The sequence below is a fragment of the Stegodyphus dumicola genome, chromosome X1, assembly GCF_044657685.1.
Source record: "Stegodyphus dumicola isolate Sdum_Otavi_A_Nest chromosome X1, ASM4465768v1".
NCBI classification, from domain to species: Eukaryota; Metazoa; Arthropoda; class Arachnida; order Araneae; family Eresidae; genus Stegodyphus; species Stegodyphus dumicola.
Window position 1 is genome coordinate 37,305,327 of NC_140780.1, and position 20,521 is coordinate 37,325,847.

At 34.1% G+C, this 20,521-nt stretch overlaps 1 protein-coding gene across 4 annotated transcripts in view; it reads left to right on the plus strand.

Moving 5' to 3' along the window:
* Positions 1 to 20,521, plus strand: part of LOC118182303 (uncharacterized) — a 495,450-nt gene that overhangs the window by 441,677 nt on the left and 33,252 nt on the right. For all 4 annotated transcript variants that reach the window (XM_085807736.1, XM_085807739.1, XM_085807738.1 and 1 more), the window contains 5 exons: positions 8,416 to 8,545; positions 11,144 to 11,346; positions 13,246 to 13,432; positions 15,627 to 15,752; positions 18,493 to 18,621. In XM_085807736.1, coding sequence (XP_085663862.1) covers positions 8,416 to 8,545; positions 11,144 to 11,346; positions 13,246 to 13,432; positions 15,627 to 15,752; positions 18,493 to 18,621 — 775 coding nt within the window. The remainder of the gene's footprint in view (positions 1 to 8,415; positions 8,546 to 11,143; positions 11,347 to 13,245; positions 13,433 to 15,626; positions 15,753 to 18,492; positions 18,622 to 20,521) is intronic.

The window sequence follows — 20,521 nt, forward strand, 5'->3', positions numbered from 1 at the left end:
ACGCTCACAGATGCCCTTTTATTTGATTAACTCTTTACCAAAAATGTGCGTACCTAGTGCTCACAATAACACCGACTACTCGCGGTAGAAACTTGATAATAAATTAACAATAACTTAATGGCAAAGAGTTGTGCTGGACTACCTAAGACTAACAGGCTAAATCAGCAACATACATCGGCGATAGACTTTTACATAAGCGGCCAGAAGGCGTATCAGCAACTCAGAGTAACAGAAAGAAGAACAAAATAGCAACGTGTGCTATGATAACGAAATCACGCTCTAACTTTCTCTTTTCCCCCCGTTTAAATACTCTCCTTCACTTTAACTTAATTTGCATCTTGGCGAGGAAATGCGAAGCGAAATTGAGGAGTTCATGAAAGACAACAAAAAATTAGAATAATTGGTTATTCAAACTAAGGGTGTAGCTCATTAGCTCATACAGCAGAAAAAGAAACTGCAGGTAAGCTAAATGGAACAGATAATACATCATGTTTGATGTGACGGTCCCATAAATTTAAGGAGAAGCGTGACTTAAGGAAAGGGTTAAGTAGTTGACACAGCCAACGAGACGTTTCGTTCAATTCTCCTACCCCTTGTCACTCGCGAAGGAGTGTCATTTCTTCCAGTTGTGCCGCCCTTGTGCTCCTAATCTCGGCTCCACGTACCATATGATATCTACCCTTTCATCTATGTCTATATTTTCATTCCTTATCTCATTAATCTCTAATTCTTATGTATACCTTTAGAACTAGTTTATCTTGATATCTATAATTATTAATAAATTATTTTAACTGATTTTTGATTCATGACTGTTAAAACGGATTTCAGTTCATTACTGTTAGGGCACCGAAGAAATCAAATTTAAAATACGGAATTTTAAAAGAAAGATTAAAATTCTTAAAATAAATTATTAATTAATGAAATTTCGTTAGCGGATTACATCGATGTTGTAAATTACTACATTAATTTAGAAGCATTATTATTGAAATGCAACAAAGTTTATGTCAGTACATATAAATAAAGTCCATTGTATATTTTTTAGTTTCATTTCATGTCTTTGAATATAACATTTTTTATTTTACTTGATTTTTGTAATGTATTATAACTGAAAAATAACCCCAGGATAAATATTTTAACACATTTAACGTGTCAATTTTAATCTTAATTTTACATTTATTTACTTTTTATGTACAATTTTATTTATAAGCATTACTTAAAAAGCATCTGCTCCTTATCATGTTTAAATACGTGTCATAACATTATTTTTATAAATTAAACTTCCACAGGCATTAAAATTAATGCTTATTTATAATGCTTATAATAAAACATCTATATGCAGTAATAAAAAGTCTTTTCCCTTTTTAATGTCGTATGTGATTAGTGCGGAATAACATTTCGTGAATGGGGTATTTTAGATATTTATTGTTAAAAAATGGACCACTTGAGTAGTATAATATGAATTTTTTTAATATCGCAACTGAGTCACTTATTGGTCATAAAAAAAGTTATTTTTCTAGACGAATACTTTGATTTTTGTTTAAAATTCTTAATAATGAATTAAGATGATAAGAATTTCTTTTCCTCTGTCTGAATTTAAAACAGTAATATTTCAAAAATGTTGCTTTGCAAAAGCCTGCAAATTTTTATAAAAAGTAATTTAAAAAACATAAATAACGTATCAAAGTGGGAGAAAGAACAATCATGAAGAGGTCGAATTATTCGTTACCTGTAAACGGAGAAGGGAATTTTTGCTTCACTTTTGGCTAAACAAAATGACGGTGATGGAAGAAATAGTGAATACAAAATCCACAAATGTGTGCTTAAGAGCAATTCTGTCATAGGAAACTGATGATCTATCACATTTAACAAATGAATACCAGTCAAAAGACGCTTAAAATGCAAATGTGATTGATAGAATTAAGGATAATTTTATAATTTACTCCCATACGAAACATTAAAGCGGAAACTAGCAGAGATTATTAAATAAAAATGCGTTATTATGTTGCCAAGATATGAAAAAAAAAGTGTTCCATTATATGCCAATAGGTGTTGTTAAAAAAATTACCATTATTTGCTATTTGTGAATCTCAATAGCCCAGTTGTTTCAAAAAACGTCAACATTATTTTGCTCACCAAATACGCTAGAAACATAAATCATAAATGCAAAGACAATTATGCCTTCTTTCACGGTTTCGATAGAACAATTAGAGAAGGAAAATGGATGATGAATATGGCACATGATGCTACTTGTTAATAAGTATGCAACGCACAGTCCTGATACTGAAATCCTCCCAAATAATAATCATTTTGCTTTGTAAGAGTATAAGCGAGTTTCAGCCATTAGATTAAGGCATCGGATCAAGGGCAAAGGGAGATAACGAAGATCGGCATCTTATAAGCTACGGATATTAGAATTAGGATTTCTTTAGGAAAAAATTTTCTCTGAAATTATCGGCTTAAATTTCTCACTTGCAGTACTATATTTGGGACAGAGGGGCTGAATTTAATATCTGGCCTAGGATATCGATATCCTTTATTTATGCTCATTGTTGCTCATTGATACTAGATAAGTTTGCGAGCTTATAATTGATGAATGCTTAGAATGTGACTCACAGCTTTTGTTCATCATCATTATTAAGAACTGACGAAATATAATGATAGAAGAATTAGAGCAGTAGTGAAGAGGAAGAAAATAACATTTCACCTCTGATGCAATCCAGTGTTAGAAATGCACTTGCTGCTTTTAACACTGCAGAATCGTATTTAATTACAGGTAATTTGAACGAGGCCAAAGTAATGGCACTTAAAATATTGAACAATGAAATTTTAACATCGAGAAAAATCCCCTAAAACTAAGGACTATTAAGCAGTTTTCAAATTTGGAATTTTTCAAATTTGGAAGACTTGAATCTCTTAAGCATATTTTATGAATATTTTAGTCAAGATAATAGTCAAGATTTGTTTCACTAAGTCCAGGAATTAGTGTTCTAGAAAGTTTTTTAATTTTAAGAGAAATGAATAAAAACTTGCAGTCTTCTTTTGCGCTAAGTAGTTCTACTATTTATTGTTATACCTTTATGCAGAAATATTGTTTAATATAAATTTTCATTAGTTCAGTTAAAATAGTTTCTTCCCCCGCCCCCCCCTCCCCCGCCTTCATCAGCAACATGGAGGTAAGAAGTAACCTCCTTTCTTACCTCCATGATCCAGCAACATATAAACGACTTTCCTTTAGCTCTGCTGCGGCCCACCAGCGGCCGAGCGGTAAAGGCGCTGAACACTGGTAGTTCGGTCTGAGGTACGAATCCCGCGAACGGGCTGGCTGCATGGGCGTTTTCGTGGTTTTCCCCATGTGTAACGTGTATACGAGCCAGTTTCCCTTAGAAAGTCCTCCACGAAAGGCATCCCTCCCTTTAGGCAGATAGCCCTCGTGTGCTTTGCCATAATTAAATACACCAACACCAACACCTTTAGCTCTGCATTATATTCTACCCACCTTCGTTTAATTAATGTCTTTCAGAAATGTTTCCACTTACTGCTGAAAGATGGCAGCACTAGTTTCTAAGTTTATTGACTGAATCTACGTTTTGGTATTCTTTCCCTCTGCAGTTATAAAATGGCGATTTAGAAAATACCTTCCTCAGAATACTTCTTTTTCCCCATCATTTAATTTAGATCCTATGACTTTAAGATATGTAAAGATACAAAATTGTTTCTGGTTATTGTTTGAATTCAGTGCTATATTTACTTAAAATTGCTTTAATTGTTGATATAAATAAAATGTTGCTAATAACGGTAAATATGCGATATCAATTATGTCAAATTCTTATTAAATGAGAACTCTATTTTAAAAATTATTTTTAATGAAAATTTCAATACGAATTGTAATGTAAGAGATATTAATATAAAACAGTCGTGAAATAATTTACTTCCACTGTCTTTTATTTGGAAAAAATAAAGTTTTGAAAATTTTGTCTTCTTCAGAGAATTGCATTGATCTTGCAATAAAGTGATCACTTCAGCTAATTCGGTAAATTTATTATTTAAATTTTGGCATACATCAGAAAAAATATTTCAGTTTGGGTACAAATATGCATTGATCTTGCAATAAAGTGATCACTTCAGCTAATTCGGTAAATTTATCATTTAAATTTTGGCATACATCAGAGAAAATATTTCAGTTTGGGTACAAATATGCATTGGTCTTGCAATAAAGTGATCACTTCAGCTAATTCGGTAAATTTATTTAGTACAAATATGCATTGATCTTGGAATAAAGTGATCACTTCAGCTAATTCGGTAAATTTATTTAGTACAAATATGCATTGATCTTGCAATAAAGTGATCACTTCAGCTAATTTGGTAAATTATTTTTTCACCATTGCGATATTTGAAAGAATAAACACTTCGCTATTCTGGAGAAGCAATGATAAGAAACTCTCACTCGTGTTTCTAACTTACTGTATTGTAAAAAAAAAACTAATAAAATAAAAAATTAAACTTTTTAGAAATAATTTTTTTCATGTGGAAGATTATTTCATAAATATTCAGAAAAGTTAAAACAAAAATGGAAGCAGATCGGTAAATTTTATAGCCAGGGAAGATGCCTAGCGCTCCCGGGTACCTCCCCCATATAGCACGCACACAAGTATAACGCCTCATTTAAGATAGCTTGAAGACGTTGCATAGATGGAAAGATGGAGTTGCAAACTAGCTGAGTTCAATGCATAATTTATTAATTTCCTAGGATATATCCTTGATTGATGCAAGACTAGGCGCAAGGCGCCCCACAGTTTCTATATACGCAGCTTACATTTTAAATAGTAGGAAAAATAAAGCTTAACGAAGAGACATGATTTATCAGCAAATGCAAGCGGCAAAAGCGGATGCGTATTGAGTTTGCAGTAATATATATAAGCTTGGCTTCTTTGTTTTAAACCTGAGTAATGACTGATGAAGAGCTAAAACAAAGAAACCAAGCTTATAAATATTACTGCAAACTAAATACGCATCCTCTTTCGCCACTTGCTGATAAATCATGTCTCTTCGTTAAGCTTTGAGTAATGGCTGGGGAAGAGTTCAGGTATTAATTCCGATTGGTTTCACCTTAGGACGGAAGCCTGGTAGGCGGCGAACGAATGAACGAACTGGGGAAGAGCATTCGCAGTACTTCAAGGCAGTACAGATGCCTTGAAGTGGGTTGTATTTAGATTGAAATTAGGAATTTAAAGGTCTATATGCGAATGAAGTTAGTAATTTTGTTAGTTATTTTCTTTCATATTTTATATTTTACATATATATATATATATATATATATATATATATATATATATATATATATATATATATATGTTATCAGAAACAGTTTTTAAATTTTGGCATACATCAGAGAAAATATTTCAGTTTGGGTACAAATTCGACTGTTTAGCAGGGATTTCACGTAAAACCCAGGGGTTTTATTCTTAATTAGAAAATCTGAAATGAAAGCTAAGAGCAAACAAGGCAGAAATTCTATGCGCCAAGGAAATCTAGAGAAAAGGCAAGGAATTAAATCATGGCGCTTAGGCTCAAAATATATATCCGATATATTATGCCGTCGAGTGCTTTGTCGGAATCAAAAAAGGTATTGTCTGAAGCAATAGAAAACAAAAACACGGAACTATTGAAATTATGGAAAAAGCTGACGCAGGCAACTTAAGTACACATCAGACAAATGAACTTAAAAGTATGGGAAATTTCAACCAATCTGCACTGCAAGAAAAATAGGGGAACTTTATATTTAAAAAAATTGCGTGGTTTGCTAAAAACAAGACATTTTTATGAGGCATCTTTACCGTAACGCCATATCAAGCGAAAGACTAAAAAGAACTTCCAAAATATAAATTGTGTAATCGGCTATTAAAAATAAAAGGTATTAAAAATAATATTATTTTTAAATTCAACTAAATCAGTTTTGTTGAAGTAAAAATTTAGGGAATCAAGGCAGGCTGTTTGTATTTAATTATCTCTACGGTATAAAAATTCTGAAAGGTCTGATGACTTGTTGCACAGGTTATCCCAGCATAAAATGCTAGGAGAGAATAATAATAATAAAATGTCTCCAAATGCTAGCAGGGGATTCTCCAGGTGAAGATAAGCAAAACGTGTGTTTATACAGAAAGTGTGTATATACATATATAACAGAAAATGCGTAGTTTGCAAATAATTGCTTTATCAGGACCTACGGACGTGAAAAGCAGTAACAAACTTTTCTGAGAAAAGCATGACTCTCCAAACAAATTTTAACGGCACGTTTCTGTTCGAAACTTTGCACTCAATAATCTATTTAGTGTAATTAACCGCAACTGGGCTGATGCAAAATTCACGTTGGCAGTCTCTTTTGCGCCTCTTCTGTTACTAATGATGGTTCATATATCCAAAATTTATTAAAATATCTGCATACATTTGTAATATATTTTACTCTTTGTAATCTGTTCTGGAAGACATGCCACCCGAATTTTCATAGCTGTTGGCCTCGATAAACTACCAACGTCGAAACTTAACTGAGCAACACGAGATGTCCTCTTTTAATCTTGGCAACCTGGAATTCTAATGGCCAGTTATTCCTTTTCTGAGTTTGTGTTTCTATCTCTTTCGAGTGGGTCAGGGAGCTAGCCTTCCTATCCTGTTCTCATTCATAATCAGCATTTCATAGATAATAGATAATAGTATTTATAATAGATAATAGATAATAGTATTTATTTCCGGCTATATATTTATGAGAAATATTTTGCATATCCTTGGCTAAAAAACGCATTGCTGGCATTTAGTGATTTTATTCTAGGATACCATGTATTAAAGGAATACCAAAAGCCAATAAATAGTTTAAGGTATTAACCGAGAATGTTATTTCGAATAACAGAGGACTAATTCAGAAGTCAAACAACAAAAATCAGCCTTATATTTTCAAATTTTCACAGTTTTTTGCTGATTTTTGTTGTTTGACTTCTGAATTAGTATTTGTTCGGCGTGTTTTTGTGTCTTAATTAAAAGAGGACTAGTTTGAAACTAACGTCAAAGCAATCCTAACCTTGAGATTCTTTATTAAAAGCCCTTTATTTGTTTTTCATTAATAGTTATGACAAGATGGAATTAAGCATAGTACTTGTTTACACTGAAATGACAAACCATGCTGCCTCTATAGACGTCCATAATTGTGAAAGTGTTGACGGTGCAGGGTTTGGGGCACGAACTGACCTCTCGATGATGTCCCATAAATGTTCGATGGGATTCATGTCAGGCGATCTAGGTGGCCAGATCATTCGCTGGAATTGTCCAGAATGTTCTTCTAACCAATCGCGAACAATTGTGGCCCGATGACATGGCGCATTGTCATCCATACAAATCCCATCGTTGTTTGAGTACGTGAAGTCCATGAATGGCTGTAAGTGATCTCCAAGTAGCTGAAGGTATCCATTTCCAGTCAATGATCGGTTCAGTTGCACCAGAGGACCGAGTCCATGCCATGTAAAAACAGCCCAGACCATTATGGAACCACCACCAGCTTGAACAGTGCCTTGTTGACAACTTGGGTCCATGGCTTCGTGGGGTCTGCGCCCCACTCGAACCCTACCATCAGCTCTTACCAACTGAAATCGTGACTCATCTGACCAAGCCACGGTTTTCCATTCGTTTAGGGACCAACCGATATGCTCACGAGCCCACGAGAGTCGCTGCAGGCGATGTCGTGCTGTCAGTAAAGGCACTCGAGTCGGTCTTCTGCTGGCATAGCCCAAGGAAGACAAATTTCGCCGCACTGTCCTGTCGGACATGTCCCTCGTACGTCCCACATTGATTTCTGCGGTTATTTGACGCAGTGTTGCTTGTCTGCGAACATTGACAACTCTACGCAGACGTCGCTGGTCTCGGTCGTTAAGTGCAGGTGGTCGGCCACTGTGCTGTCCATGGTGGGATGTTATGCCTGAAATTAGATACTCTCGGCCAACTCTTGACACTCTTGTGGATCTCGGAATGTTGAATTCCCTAACGATATCCGAAATGGAATGACCCATGCGTCTAGCTCCAACTACCATTCCGCGTTCAAAGTCTGTTAATTCTCGTCGTGCGGCGGCCATAATCACGTCAAAGCCTCTTCACATGAATAACTTGAACACAAATGAAAGCTCTGCCAAAGCACTTCGCATTTATACATTTTCTACGCGATACTACTGCCACCTGTATATTTACATATTGCTATCCCATGACTTTTGTCACTTCAGTGTATTGTGGATTGCTTGCACATGAGGTAGTTTCGTAATATCAGTGAAATACAAATGAAAGACTTCAGAGTCAGAATTTCTTATGTAACATATATTAAAGTTTATTGTTTTAAGGCAAAAAGTGTTATTTTAATAAAATATGTCTTCTTTCAAACAGGGCACTTATGGGGATAAATGTAATAAAAAATGCAAATGCCAGAATGGAGCTACATGTGATCCGGTTACAGGAGAATGCATCTGTCCCTCTGGAGTTCTGGGGAAACCTTGTGAAGATAGTTGTCCTCCTGGTGAGTAACTTAAAATAGTATGAATAAATATCTGCTATTAAGCAGGCTGTATAAACTCTGATACACATGCCTTATTGAAAAAGATTTTTATCTGTATATGTTCCAATGCAAAGAGGTATGGCAGAATTATCAGGTTAATATATATATTTCCAAGAAATATTAATACATAATACATGCATACACAGCTAACAGTCAATCCATGTCTTTGCTTATTTGGAAACAATAAAAGGGTTTTAAAATTTAATATCAATAAAACTGTACCATTTCTTAATCTATTATTGACGTTTATCCACAGAATAAACAAAATTAACGAAAGCAATTAATTTGGACCAATAACAAGTTGACATTTCTGGCAAATTCCATCTTTTCATAGGGTTCCCTCTTTGATTTTTAGAACAATTTTATCCCCTTAGTAATTCAAATTAAAAAATTTTAATGAAAAAAATATGATTAAAGTGTGGTTTCCCTCCAGAAATTACGCCTTATTTTAATGATAAATGCAACAAATAAGTTCTCAGTAACACCGAATGTTTAGGTTGAGTATGACTTCTTGTGAGACACGCAATGGGTGTTTAGGGGTCTAATCTAAAAGCATTGCTAGATTATAACTTTTAATTAATATACGGTGTTCTGTCAGACCCCGTATATTAAGTGTTTGCCTGTGCTGCTAAGGCAGCTTTTAAGCTGACTTTTCGCCCACGTATTCATACATACGTCTAAATTCATACAATAAAACAGTTAATTTATGAGAAACGACTGCGTTCATTTGCATTTCTCTGCACAAAAAAATGCCCACGTCTGCTAATTTTCTCAGTGCACATAAGACATCTTCTAGTAGGATTGAAAGCATAAAACCCAAAAGATTTGATTAATGGCACCATCTGTATATTTCGTTAAAGGGCTTAAAGCTGTTGGTGTCTGGGAGTACTTGTACGAATAATTCATATATCTGACACGTAGAAACAACACCTGTTGTGTTATTGTTTTGACTCATCTCATTTGTCTGACGATAACATCAGAGCAAATCCACGAAATTCATCGTGGCCGGGAGTGCAAGATTGGATCTGTCGTTGGCAAGAGCCTTGAGAACCATAACAGGTGATAGCACGACTTTGCTTTGCTGCGCCCCCATTTTTGAAGGAGAGCGCCTCGGAGTGGATGGGTCTGAGGGTCTCCCACCACAAATTTTACCACCAACCACTCGAGAGGTCTTTCGGCTTGCCGCATATTTAGAGTGCCCCCATACCAGACACTAAACATTTACAAACATCCATGTCTTCTCCGTGATTCAAACCCAGGCGCTTCGGTCCGGCAATCAGCGTCGTTAATCACTATGCGGTTGGGCAGCAGAAACGACACTATTTCCACTGTTAAATAACTTCTATCTCATACAGTATCATTGGCCACTCAAACTAACGCATTACGAAACAGAATCAAAAAGTAACATTAAATCCAAAAATTTGAATCATTTAAAATTTTTAAGATACACCCAACGCATGCTTCCGCTGTCTTACATTGGCGATGTTTATTTGCATAACTATTCCGTAACAAGTCTGTCATTTTTTATGTTCCGGGACGTTTAAAAGTGTATAAACATGAATTCTTCATTTGTTTTTAATATACTATGTTAGTTTTAGAAAGCCAGAAAAACGACTGGTAGAGTTTTGAAAAAAGAAATGCAAACATCGGTGGTTTTGTTGTTCTGTATACACTAGCTTCTGATGGATGCAGATTATTTTAGGATTTTTTTGTACTCAGAATAAAGATCCAAGTTCACTAATTAAGGATATCAGCTCATCCGACTTTTAAAATCATCGAAATGGTCTGAATATCCCTGTAATACAATCGAGTAATAATAAATACTTTGCAAAATGAAAATAAATATATGAAAACTATATAAGGTTATTATTTAAATTAACCAGTTATTTTTAATTTCAACCATTAGTCCGTTTAACCGTAACTTCTCTTTTCCGTTTCTTCCCCAGAATACGAATGAGGTAGCTAGTATTTAAACTGAGGTTTTTCAGAGTATTAAGACAGAGCGTGTTTCTGGCAGCTGGTGCACTCTAAGTTTAGTTCCTGCAAGCTCTAATAATTTTAATTATTCGGCTTTTCATTATATTGTTGCCGACTCTTTGATTTTGACGCTCCAATAGAATTATTGAGTCAGCTTCGAGTGACATTAAATTGTGTAGTCTTTGATTACCGTTCCACGTTTAACCTAAATTTGGCTGTTCTGTTTACTTGCATCACCACGAGCTATGGCTGATAGGTTTGCCAGTGCATTTATATTCTGAATTCTGATTAAATAAAAGTCTTGTTTGAAACCTTCTGACAACTTTTACGTGTTTCAGACATAACAAAAATTTACTTTACGACCCTTCGGGTTGGTTATTAAACTAATTGCCAGTTCCAGATAAAGTAAAACTCCACAACTGTATTTTATTAATTTTCTTTAACTCTTTTCATAGTTTGAAAATGAAAGATTTCAAAAGCAGAACTAAATTTAAGCTTTGTACCGTGCAGTTCATTTTAAGACCTCAGTATTTTCTTTATTCATAAACAACACAACTAACAAACTCCTTTCTTAAATAAAAGGTACTTACGGCGACAAGTGTGAAAAGCGGTGTCCTCAGCGCTGTCCGAGTGGTAAATGCAACAAGATATTTGGCTACTGCGAATGCGAACCAGGCTTATTCGGACCAAAATGCAACTTACCATGCCCTGATCATACTTATGGACCGAACTGCCGAAGCCAGTGCAAATGCTTCAAAGAACACACTCAGAAGTGTAATTCTAAGGTAATTCATTTCACTTATGTGTCATTTCAATACTTAAAATAATTGAGAATTTAAAATTTATTTCTGTAGCATAACAAATACAATGCATTATATATTTATGGTGAGAGTCAAATGATAAATAACATCATGCATAGAATTTAACCCAACGCTAAAAAAAACTGATTTTAAATAGATATATTTATGCGTATGTACATGGAACCTTCGGTTGAAATTTATTCTAGTCCCTCTTTGCGAGGTAAGTTTATGCAGTATAGAAGTCGGGCAGTTTTCAGTAAAATCTATTAATAATGGCCTATATATGACTGGTAAGTGTATATATGAGCTTCTTTCTTTTGGCTTCACTCCTGATTTACTCCATGATAGTATAACTAAACAACAAACATCTAATTAAATGTTAATAATTAAACTCGCAGCGAGTAGATGGAAGAAAACCTCATTTATTCATCTAGGGAAATTTCTTCAATTCGAAAGAGTTTTGCACCTACTACCCATATCTTTCTGAACGCAAGTCTGTCCATTCGTGGGAAATGCAAAGCTAAAGCTAAAATGCCCACTGTCAGCCTACACATTAGCTCATCTCGCAAGGATTTTTAAATGTAAATATGTGTTTCGTAAAAGGACCAGAGCAATTATTTAGTTAAACTTTATTGAGTATTTTTATAGTAAGTCTCCGTTAAATGTTTTCTGCTTCTCTCAACAAATAGAAAACATTTAGCATACGTGAAAATGCTGAAAAGCAGAATGTCAGTGGAAAAGCAGAGCTTTTAGAAAATAACAACGATATTGTCAATAGTCGGGAGTTAAAACTCTTACAAGTAGTGTTAAAAAGATCCTGCTCACTACGATTCTCTGTCGAATCCTTTTAATAATCGATATATTAATATCTAGTTTCATTCAGCAGCTTGCCAAACCTCCGTTGTGATCTTTGATTGTCGTATACTGCTCAGCGTTGCTTTTAGACAATTTCATATTTTTCCAGCTATGTTAATCTCAGGCGAATGAAGGCTTAATTCAGTAGATAAAGCGTTAACTAAATTCGTTGGATAATGTTAGCTTGTTGAGAAATGAAATCTGTGCCGATTGCAGAATTGCTTAATTAAATTATAAGTATCATTGTGTCTTAAATATGGGCGCATCATGCAACTTGTTTTCAAAGTGTGTTTTAACAGCATTATTCCAATTCTCTAAAATCAATTTTCCAATACTGACAGAAGTTACTCTAGATTTTAGCAACTGCCGTTGCGTAATTCCTGTGTACCATACGATGCAGTTAACAGCAATTACGCTCGAGTTATTCAGGTTCTTCTCAAGGAACTTCACAAGGGATTTCTATATTCCTGAAAACAGTAGTAAAAGACATCGGTCCCTTATTCCCATCAAATAAACAAAATTATACACCTTTCCTGCTGCAGTACAAAAATAAACATGATCAAGCTATGGAAAATATATAGCCATAATGGATTCCATCCAGATTTCTTTTCTCTTCAAGCTTTGATTTCCTATAGTACTGTAGCTCTCAGACAAGGCTCAACAAACAGGTGGAAGCAATATAGACACCAGAGCTGTCGCAAGCTACACCTACCAACTGCATCCAGATGTAAATACGATGATAACTTTATAGTTTTTTGTTCCGATAATCAGCTCTGTAGCATATGCAGTTACCTTGCGGAAGTGCTGAAAATTCTGTTCAGTGCATGCATTGATTAATTCAAAAAGTACACTACATTTTAATTTCAAAAATAAGTTATTCTCTCAACAAGGTGAAGTATTTCGCTTTAATCTAAGCCATAACTCAATTCTTATTTTAATTGATTAAACTATGTTAAAATAAAATTCTCTTTAAAAATTATGTTTTTGCTATTAACCTTCTCCGGCACTGCAACTTCCATTATTCTCTAGACAGGAAAATGTGAATGCAAAGTGGGTTTCACAGGCCCTAAATGTGAAACTGCTTGCCCACCTAATCGTTGGGGTGAAACTTGTCAAAATCCTTGCAACTGTCCTTCTGGAACTGTTTGTAATCCTGCAAATGGGGAATGCATGAAGGAATGCCCTCGAGGATGGAATGGAACCAATTGCGATCAAGGTAAGCAGAGCATAATTAATCACATTTTCTAGATTCATATATCTATCGGTAAGTAACATTTCCTTCCCGATTAAATTTTTTAATTTGTTTCATAATTTAAATATAATCAATGATATCCACTCTGAAATTTAGTATGAAATACTTTGTCGGGATCTACAAACTACACACATCTTCAGCAGATGGCTGTAAATAAGAAAAAAGTTTCTTAAAGTTTCTTCTTCAAAAGCACACTACATATGCCGTATACAATTTGCTACATTATGTCGTGTAATGGTGGTGGGCGGCATTTAGAAATCCCGCCCACCATCATTACACGACATATGTAGTAAATATTACAGAGCCTTGCATATTCGGATTACCATACATAATCTTTGTTATTTGCTGAGTTAACCCTTTGCGGCACAGTGTGTCCGGTCTGGACACACCTAAAAATTTCCTTCCGTACGCACAAAAAATATTGAATGAAAAAGGATTTAGAAGTTACTATAGGTTACTCTGAACCTTCTTTATTTATAGTAGATAGCAGCTCAACACAAACCAATCCATATATTTTAGCCATGTTTAGTTTTTTAAGACCCTCATTTTTCAAAGAAATCTTCCAGATTTTTTAGGGTATAAAAGGAATTGTTTGAAAAGAAATTTCTATGTTATTTTTTGGCTGTGTGCTAATCTAATTATTCTGTATTAGTTTTTAAAATTTTACCTTGAAATCTAGCCTAAAATCAAACGGCGAACCCTAGGTGTGCCCAAACCGGGGTCACCGATAATCTAGGACAACTAAGAGTCTGTATTCTTTGTTTCTCCGCATCTCATCGGTCAGTTCATTGACAACAATGCTCGTTTCAGCAGTCTTTTCGAAGCTGTATTCAATCACTGTGCCCTCTTCGGGGCAATAAGTGCTATCTTCACAAAATTTTACTTGTGTACTCCTATAGGCCTAATTAGACTGCCTACTTTTTTTAATCACTGCCTACTTTTTGCCGCACTCCAAAACACAGGGCGCTTTCTCCTGCATGAATGATGCCATTTTGATTAACAGTGCCTCTATCTGAGACTCTTTCATCGTTGCCAGATAAAACTTGTATAATTGTAGTTTAAGAATTAATTTGCTCCTGCTTAATAAATCAGTTACAGAATTTGTACTCTGTTGTTCTTTTTTTTCCATTTCAATATGAAATACCGTGTAGATATGAAAATTTTCTACACAAGTTTTAACGATTATCTGAGTCCCCCAAAAAATAAATTCCTACATATATTTAAGGTTTATCCAGGGCCGAAGCTAGACATTTTGCGGCCCGGTTCAGTATCTATGGGGACGGAATTCTGCTAGAAACGCTTCCCTACGTTCTAAAATTTTTGCTGCCCCAAAATTTTGCTTTCCAGAGATTTCCCTAAATTCTGAAGATTTCGCAATCCCTTAATTTTGTTGCTCGGTGCTTATCTAAATTCTAAAAATTTTGCCTACCCTAAATTCTGCTGCCCAGTGCGGCCGCACTATCTCTGACACTGGTCCTGGGCTGAACTGAATAGCAAATCAGTTATTAAAACAGCACTAATTATAATTTTCCCGTGTATGAATATCATTTGCAAAATATTTTTCTGCATATAGAAAGAAAAAATGTTAATTTCTCTTCGTCAGCGCCTCAACGCTTCGTACCGAGTTAGCTGAAGTCTGTAATCATCGCTAAACGAAATGTCAACATAAAAAGTTGACATGCTTTTTGGTATTCAATTATTAGTATTAAAAAGTAGAAAAAAAACTGTTTAAGCAGTGCTGCGTGAGACATTTTTAAAGCTTCAGTGTGTTGATAGTCATGTGGTGATAAAAGTAAATATTGATTCACCAGGTGGGCATCAGTGCCTAAGTGAAGTTAAGTACCAGTGCTGTTTACGCGTTTTATTATGAAAAAATATCAAATGGGCAAACGTAAAGAATAAAAAAGATTTCTAGGGTGAAAAACGTTGTTGGTGATCCGGAGGTCCAGAGTTTAGATCATTCCGGACATTGGACGTCCGGATTTTGGACTTTGCACTGTATTTAAGTACTGATAAGAATATAAGCTCATAATACTCATTTTCCCCGAAACAGGCATTAAAATGAAAAGACCTCGGAGACAATCAAGTAATGTGAACATATTGTACCTCTAATGCACATATCGAGAACTAGCATAATGTGTACTTTTTCTTTATTTAGCATGCCCTGAAGGATTCTATGGAGCTAATTGCCTGAAAATATGTCTGTGCGGAATGCGGGAATGTGATCCCATTACGGGAACTTGTCTGTGTGACGCAGGAAAAATGGGACCACTGTGCATGCAAAGTAAGAAAAATTGCACTTATCTTATAATTAAAAATATATACTTCTAATCGCATTAATGAATTAATAAATACAAAATTGCAATCTGATGTTTATATTTCAATAGCAAAAATAGAAATAGATTTGTCTTATTAAACCACAACCTCGATTTTCTAAATAAGTGATTATTCGAAATATTAAGACAATAATATATATATACATACATACATATATATATATATGTGTGTGTGTATGTTAGTGTTACCATGAAAGGCCGAAATTTGAGAATGTTGATATGTACCAAATACGTCCGTGAAAGACCGAAAATTTGGTTGAATTATCATACATTCAGACTACCATTGATATATGTCGACAAGCACAGATAAACTCTGGTGCGGGCCGAAACGACAAGTCGAGAGAGAAGAAATAAAAAAGTCAAATCCTTTGTTCTGTCGTGATTGAGGTCACTTGGCATTTATTTGTTAGACTCGCGAACACTCTGCTGTTTATCAGTCTTACATAAGGTTTGCTGATGCGAGCAACATTTGCTTAATTTTTAATTTTTTTTTAATTACGTACGCTTATTTCAAGTAAACGAGAAGACAGTTGCTTCTAGTTTTCTCAAAAAAAGTACTCTAAAATACATTCTAACGTGATTTTTACTGAAACTAAGTGCAGTGCTCCTACTAAAATTAAGTGCAGTGCTCCTTTGGATGACAGACGATTTAAAAATTTTGAACATTTTACAAATTAATGACGAAGAGAAGTTCATTATGCCATTAAAGCCAAAAGAAACTAATATACAGTATTACGTTACCAATAATGAATTGATCAGTATACTATCCGAAACTCATATCGAAATTGGTCACGAAAGAAGAACACGTATGCTTAAAATTAAATTCAAAAATATTACACACAAAATTGTAATGTTGTATTTAAATTTACTTAAACAATAACAAATGAAACACAGTGCAAAAAAGGCAATATTGAGAAACCAATGTTCAGTTCGGCGTTAACTCGAGATATCAAGTCCATCTGATAGACCTGCAATCACACACGGACGGCAAGCATAAAGGTATATTTCATGTACCCGGAAACAAGTTACATGTGTAACAAGGAGAATTCCTCGAAATCCTTCGATTTCTTTTCTGTCAGTACTTGGTAATTTAGTACGTAGATCTCTAAGTTCGTAGTTCTTAGATCTAACTTTATTTCATGCATCCTGTCCGACCTCCTTCATTATATTCACTCTACTTTAGTCTTTGAATCTGAACGAAATGTCTTTTTTCTGGGTGAATTATTTCTAATTTTCAAAGCTAAATGAAAAAGAAAAAAATGTGCGTTTTCAGGGAAAGATAGCTAATACTTGTTTCAAATAAAATAAAAAAAAGGGAGACAAGAAACAGCAAGTGTCTTAACTGCGAATTATAGTGGAAGGGGGATCAGGCAATCATGATATTTATTCAGAAGTCAAACAACAAAAATCAGCGTTATATTTTCAAAATTTTCACAGGACTAGTTTCGATGGTTTTACCGAACCACCATCCTCAGCTGCAAAACCGCAAATGAACAAGTTAGGAAATAATGATTAGATAAGATAAGAAAGCCTGGCCAAGAATAAGCAAGTGGAGCCACCTGTTGGTGAAACCAGAACTAAAACATAATTTCTTTAAAGGCCGAAGGCAAAGATGGATTGGAATTAGGATCGTTAACTAGAACAGAAAGATTTTTTTGAATGTTAAATGCCTCTAGAAAATCCAGTTCTCCAATGGAAGATGTTTTTTGAATAATTTTGGCAGCAGAGAAATTGAAAGTGTGATTTTTGGACCAACAATGTTGAGCAACAGAAGACTTCTGTGTTTCCTTTTTTCTAACATATGCCTCATGTTCCTTCACGAGAAATTTTAAGGTTCTCTTATTTTGTCCAATGTAAATTAAACCACACTGGCAAGGAATCCTATAAATACCCCAGAAATTCATATCCGGAATGGTGTCCTTGAGTATGGAACTCGGAATTTTATTGATGGGAGAATAAACAACCCGAAAGTTAAATTTCTGCAAAATATGTGCAACTTTATAGCTAATTGATGGAAAGAAGGGAATGACAAGAGAATTTTTATAATCTCCTAGAACAAGAGTGTGCCTTTTAATATGTTGAGAATTTTTTAACTGCTTGATTAATAATGTTGGGTGAAAAGCCTCTGTCAATAGCTATTGCTTTTGTTGTTTGACTTCTGAATTAATATTTGTTCGGCGTGTTATTGTGTCTTATTTAATGATGATATTTATTACGCATACTACTTCTCTCCCACGTCCTGCAGATGAAAAATGTAATTTAAAGATCATTATAAAAGCTTAATGCCTTAATTTCCTTTTTTAATTGTTTTACGTAGCATTTGATTACCTGAGCTCGCCCTCATTCCACCCATTTAAAATAATCGTGGGTTTGTTGTTGAATCAAAAAGAGTTAATTCATGTGATATAAAAGTTGAAAATAACATCTTTTTTATCGTAAAACAGTTTTGTCAACTCACAATAAACCATAAGGAGACTCAATCAGGTAAGTAATTTTTATGGTGTTAATTTCTGCATTTATTTATATGTTTACTTTTAATATTGTTATTTGTATTCATTTATTATCCTTCACGTTTACGATGAATTGATCACAAAGTCGGTTACTAGCAAGAATCTAGTAAACAAACACCTTCTGGTGTTAATGAATTCAGTTGTGTTTTAGCTTTCTTTAAAAAATTCCATATTTTAGGTTGCCCTAAAGGAAAATACGATAAAAGTTGTCTAAAGACTTGCACTTGTGAAAATGGAGGAATATGCAATCCGAAAAATGGAAAATGTACTTGCCCTACTGGTTTTATTGGAAAATCATGTGAAAAAAGTAGGTTGAGTATTTTGCTTGCATGGAATCAAAATATTGTTTACAAATAAAGAAAGAGTTACAGAGTTATTTATATTTATTTCTGTCTCCTATTAAATTCCATTCCATTCATTACGTGAGTTGTTATTAATGAATTAATTGAATTATTAATAGTGACACCATTACAGTTATTTTTTAAATATATTATTTTTTCTAATTTGGTGATTTTTAGAAGAACGTTGAAAATCTGATTGTAAAGTAGTTAATTGCCTAGGAATTAGATTGCAGAGTAAACTGTTCGGAGAATTTGTAAAGTCCACTATGTTTAAGTACAAAGAAAGATACGGCTTCCTTAACTCAATGAAAGAGCATTCGTTTACGGGCCAAGAGATTTGAATTCATTTCGAAGTAAAAACTAATCTTTGTGAATATTTAGTAGTTCTTTTGAAGTGATAATAAATAGTGATAATAAATATGCTATGCATATTTGATAATAAATAGTGATAATAAATATGCTATGCATAGTGATAATAAATATTGCCCTACTGGTTATATTTATTATCACTATTTATTATCACTTCAAAAGTGATAGTACAGTACAGTGATAGTGACAGTAGTGATAATAAATATGCTATGCATCCAGTGTTTCAGAATGCTATATTATTATTTATACTAATGCCATTATAGTGGAAAATCTCTGGGACGAACTTCAAGGGACCGAAAGTTTAGTTTGCTGTATCCTGTCCCATAAGGAAAATGGATTATCTCACAAAAAACTAAAGAAGATTCACTAATGAATTAAAAAAAAAATAAGAAAAAAGAAAGAATGGGAAGGAAAGAAAAAGATTAGCAATGTCACATCTACTAGAAGAATTAATCTAATTTTTTAAAAATGTATTTTTAGTAATTATTAATTACCCTCAGTTTTTTAATATGTTGTTCTTTATTTTCAAAACTCATTGTAATTTATAAATTTATGCGATAGATTCCTGTCTCCTTAAATTATCATGGTTAGGACCTTTCCTTTGAATTACTCTTTCCCAAATGCGCATTTATAATTATAAATAATTATTTTATCCATTATGTAAAAACACTAAAAATGTATAACGAAAACAAATGACGGGTTTACGAACGAATATTTTTGACCAGACTCTAAAAAGACTCCACTACTTTCGGTTCTTCATATTTTGCATGTATGTTAAAAAAAAAAAAAAGAAAATTTATTAATGTCGCGCGTCGTTGCTTTGGCATCCGTAGTGGTAGGACGTCCACTTTCTGTGGGTTGCACCTTTTCAGCATTTTCATAAGCATCAAGAGAAGAATCTTCGATATCAGTATTTCTCATTTTAATTTCTGTCACAATCTTCATCACTTGCATTTTGATATGTAACGTTATCATAATCACATACTTGGAAACGTTTCATGTCACATTCTCAATATTTAAGTGCCTTTTTTTCCTAGCGGCTTAGTGTTAGGCAAAACCACATTTTTGTCATCTCCTTCTTTAACACTCTTTTTTAGATCAGCATACCGAAAACAATTTCGGATGTCTGATTCTGTAACAAGTCCCTAAGACACTAGCATTCAGCATTGTATCACAAGTGAAACATTATAATCTACTTGCTTTCCGACTACTCCAAACTGATTAAAACGACAGCTTTCCTTTAGAAATTCTGACGTGCCTAAGTCCATATAAGCTACAACATCGAAGCTGCATTCTAGAGCTGGAAAATAATCTTAATCTATTCTTATCTTTCGACATATATGCGTGCAGTATATCAGTCAAGAGTAGAATCTTCCGCTTTTTGGCCGAACTTTCTTCATCCCACTTCCGTAATACTTCTTCAGTCAGTCCTGTTGACATCCATACCCTACAGTTAGTTTTATTGGAAATAATTTTCACAATTTTTAAGCATTTTGG